The sequence below is a fragment of the Notothenia coriiceps genome, unplaced genomic scaffold (assembly GCF_000735185.1).
Source record: "Notothenia coriiceps isolate Sejong01 unplaced genomic scaffold, NC01 NC01_scaffold00023944, whole genome shotgun sequence".
Classification (NCBI taxonomy): Eukaryota; Metazoa; Chordata; class Actinopteri; order Perciformes; family Nototheniidae; genus Notothenia; species Notothenia coriiceps.
The window spans coordinates 1-4,515 of record NW_011356645.1 but is presented as its reverse complement, the minus strand read 5'-3'; the positions used below and the strand labels follow the sequence as shown (position 1 = coordinate 4,515).

Here is a 4,515-nt window from a genome sequence, read left to right as displayed (position 1 = left end):
AAAGTACACACTGTAGCGAGTAAAACTCTAACACAGAAAATACCTCCCCAAAACGCCTCGTTGGAGATACGTCACTGTCCATTGATTCTTCCGGGTGCCACATGACGGTCATGCGTTACCCGGAACCAAATGGACCAATCCGTGGAGCCGTTACGTTACGTCCGCGGAGCCGTTACGTTAAGCCCCCGCTGATTGGTCCAAAATGACCAATCCACGGACTTCCTCACACACACACTCAGTGCAGGCAGCTCTGCTGATCTCTCCTCCCTGGCTGCAGGCTGATAACAGACAGTTGGGATTGTGGCGAAATTCTCTCTGCAGACCCATTCTCACAGCGTTTATCAACCTTTTTCTTACTCAATATCAAGCCACACTTATTGTTTTTACTTCGGCTGTGACTTTGTGTGTGCTCAGGGTGAGTTTGGCTGTGTTTCACTGTTTATCGCTAAACAAGGAAACCACACCTCCACGGAGATCAGCGCGATTCATAACGTCCCGACCAATCAGAGCACACTGTGCTCACAGGGAGGGTGGGGGCTGGAGCTATTGGAGCGACAACGAGCCGTTAAAGGCAGAGAGTGACATTCAGTGAATACACGTAGTTTACAGAGATGCTGTATGAGAAACCAATGTGAGTTTGGAAAATTGCACACTATAAATCTATTCTAGTAGACCTCAACAATGGAATTATGATCAGCGGAAATGGCCATGACATGGGACCTTTAATTAAATTGTATATACATTATTTCATTGCACATCATTACTTTACATTTTGATGTTTATATATACATATTTGTATTGTATTTATCTTTGATGTTATGAACTACTCATACATGGACCAACTATAACCAAACCCAATTTATCCACGGGACATCCCCTCTTTGAAACAGCAGGAACGTCTTCTTTAAACTACATGTATGCTTCCTTTCTTTGACCAGATTGCATGAATTATTAGTAGCGGGTACTTACAGTGCTGATGTTCACTTTGATGACAGGAATGAGGGAGCGCCATGATGATGTGTGGTCAGCGCTCTCTGCTTTGATGTCCACGCTACACGGGGGCGAGAAGAAGACGTTCATTCTCATGACAATTTCATGTTGCAGTCAGCACAATTAATTGGGCTGTTAGTGTGACGCGACAGCAGCTCTCCTCAGTGCACACACTTCCCATGCATTTGATGAGAACAGAAAGAAACTGCGGGTCATCAAATCTCCCTCCATAAATCATGTCGGAGGAGAAATCGCTGATTCCTGCTTTTTGCAGTTTTGTTTACAACTTAAGTATGAGGATCATTGTGCTAAAAATAGGCCAGATTTACAGTATGACGTCTTTATAATGCTAAATAAAGACAACAGAAGCAAGACACTGTGAGAAACCGGCAGAAAAAAGCTAGCTCTTGTTAAACACCCCTTAACGTGACTTCTACTTAACCTTCAAATCAGGGTTTAGTGTACAATGTTACCATCATTTCCTAACTAAGACCATTTTATAAAAAAGGAGTAGAACATCAAATAGACAGAGTGATTGGCATTATATGTTGAAAAACTAACTTCAACTATTTCCAAAAGATGGAAGGAATTCGCATGAAAAATGATAATTACCCAATACATTAAAGTGGCCCTATTATGCTAACTTTCAGGTTCATATTAGTATTTTGTGCTTCTGCGGTGGCATGTTTCCATGCTTTAATGTTCCAAAAGGTCTTTATTTGTACCTTTCTAGCGTCTTGTTTCTATCCTCTCGTCCCTTCTCGTCTTCTTTTTTGGGTGTTATGAGTGTGGGGTCCAGTCCGAAGGTCTCCTGCAGTCGGGCGTAGAGGTCGGTGCGATTGTAGACGTGGAACTCGAAGCCGTTAACGGTCACGTAAAGCCGGGTCTCTGCCTTGGGGTCTGGAGAAAAGAAATAAGAAAGCAATCTTGTGATGATGTTTCCTTTCATGCTATGCTAGCTAGTTCATTTTGGGTGGGGAGTCCAGAATGATGCTTCATTCAACAATATCATCATTACACATGATGAAGGAATATATTTTTATAAATCTAAGGAAAGCTTATCTAGTCTTAGGTCGCATTCACACCAGCCTTGTATAGTCCGGTTGAATCGAACCCTGGTGCGTTTAGCCGCTTGGTGCGGTTCGTTTGGGTCGGTGTGAACGCAGTCGGTGAAAACTCCTCCTTACTGCAGAACGTCTCTCATTATATGTGTTATAATGTTTTTTTATCGCAAGTTGTCTGATTATATAATCATATGCACCGTTGCTAGAATCTGTTGATATGCTCTCCAGATTAACTACAGTATGAAAATAACCTGCCGATGCTCCAAAGCTACGGTAGAAATGGCCGGGATTTGCGTTTTTACCCCCTTAATGTCTGACCAATTGTTGAACAGCATTTCCGAGCACATGACTTGTGTTTAAAGTTTATAGTCCATTTAAATTGTGAGTACAAACTGAACCTTCTTAAAAATGAAACAATGTAACAAACTGTCGGACTATTAGCTGTGAATGCGACCTTAGAGAATTTTTGTTTTGGTTTTAATAATATTTTTATGCACACATATTTTATTTCTCTAGCTTTTAGTTTTTCATCAATCAACCCTAGAAACTGTAAAAGCAGAAATAATCCTTTGAATGTATTTATATAAGATATTGTATTACCATGCTGTTTCTGCTTTGGGTTAAACATTTTCCACCACCGAAATATGAGGAAGCCATCCTGTATCCTGTAACACGGGGAGAGAAATATCACATGTCAGTGAACAGCCTTTAAAATAATATTGAAGCAGAGGAGCGGGGACAGTGAACGCAGCACAGGTTACCTGATGGACATGTCCTGGTTAATGTAGTACACGTCTCTGAACATGACTTTCCCCGACAGCACGGAGAAGGAGAAGGAGCCTGTGGAGGAACAAACCCATGTGTTACTTCACAACAAAAAGACTGGCAGTATAATCATTCCATTAAGTATTTCATTTATTGTGATAATATTGTAGTTCAATGTGTACATTTCACTTACTTTTGTTTATGGTTTATATTAATCAGGGTTAACAGGGGCGCCAAAATACATTGGACATTCCTAATTTAACTTTTCATTTATTTTTCAATTACTTATTTTATTTCATTCTTAAAAGGAGCAACTGTCACAGAGCGAAATTTCCCCCAGGATAAATAAAGTATTCTGATGTGATAACAGTACAGTAAATGTTTGGATTGGATAACAGTGGTGCCAACAAAGCAGCTAATTAAAATGTTAAACAAAAGACATAATTAGTCGGTTGTGTAAGCGCTGCTAAACAAAATATATAAACAGTCGAGGAGTTGCTGGGATATTTAATCACCTTGTCTAGCTTTCTTGCTGAGAAAAAAGGATCTTAATGAGGATCTAATTGTTCAACAAAGTAGGTCAGAGTCTGTCACCAAGCAGCAACACAATTTCTCATCATTAATCTTTTTTGGCTCATAACATGTCTTTCTCTGTTTCAATTAGTGCAGGCCAAGAGAGAGACATCACCTGAGTGTTGAATCGCACAGCTGACATCTTGCTGCTATTTCTGACTTGTCCTACTCTGACTGGATTTGTAACTCAGGGGCCCAATCCCAAACTGACCCCTACACCTTCCCACTCTATGATAGATAAGATGAGATGGAACTTTATTTATCCCCGTGGAAGAATGCAGGCGTTTATAGCAACAGGATCAGAGTGAAGAACAGGATTCCCACAAGGTAAAGATAAAATAGAATAAAATAAAAATAATAATAAAAAAAGTGAAATCCATATATAGTCCTTCTAAGCTAATTGAGGCTCTTCTTCTAAGGTGGAGGGTGTAAGCAAGACCCACTCTCGTCAGAAACAGGAATTCTCGTAAGATTTTGTTTCATTTTCAAATTGGCCGACTTCCTGTTGGGTTTACAGTCCAATAGATATTTAACCCTAACCCCAATGTATTCCCTCCAATCTTCCTACATGCAGGAAAATCCTACATATAGGTGCTTCGTTCTAGGTGGCGCTGTTGAGCCATTACACCGAACCAAAAAAGGAAGAGCATATTTTTTGAAAATGTTCAGGTACAGAAAACATGAGCTCTGGGATTATTTTTTAAAACTCTACTCGTTATTAAATCTGATGTTTATGAGCTCCTTGGTTTTGCAACAGTCCCTGTGAATATAACGCTTTACAATCAAATGCCTCCCAAGCACCCTGGAAGTTGACTGGGATCTGAAGTAAATGTTGTAGTGGCTAAACGGTGGTACTACAACTTCCATGTCAGATCGTGTTGTAATTGGGCCCAAAAATACTTTTCCGATTGACTTACATTGTGGTAAAGATGTCTGTAAATCAGCAGAACTTTCTTTTGCTGTTCACATAAATCAACATGCTAGAACAAACAATTTAATATACCTCATTCAAATCAGTAGGTCCTACAAGTAAAATGTGCTAACAGTGGAATACTGAGTTATTTTCCCTCTCCATTTATTTGACTGAGTCGATACCGATAGAAACACAGCAGATAGGAGGCGG

General features: G+C 40.0%; 1 protein-coding gene across 1 annotated transcript; it reads right to left on the bottom strand.

Annotated features, from left to right (window-relative positions):
* Positions 1-969: 969 nt before the first annotated feature.
* Positions 970-2,920, bottom strand: LOC104954806 (uncharacterized protein KIAA1109-like; the record flags this gene model as incomplete). Its single annotated transcript, XM_010781991.1, has 4 exons — positions 970-1,051; positions 1,716-1,890; positions 2,655-2,719; positions 2,816-2,920. Coding segments are annotated over 4 exons (427 nt in total), but the record flags the coding sequence as incomplete, so codon positions are not given.
* Positions 2,921-4,515: the final 1,595 nt, after the last annotated feature.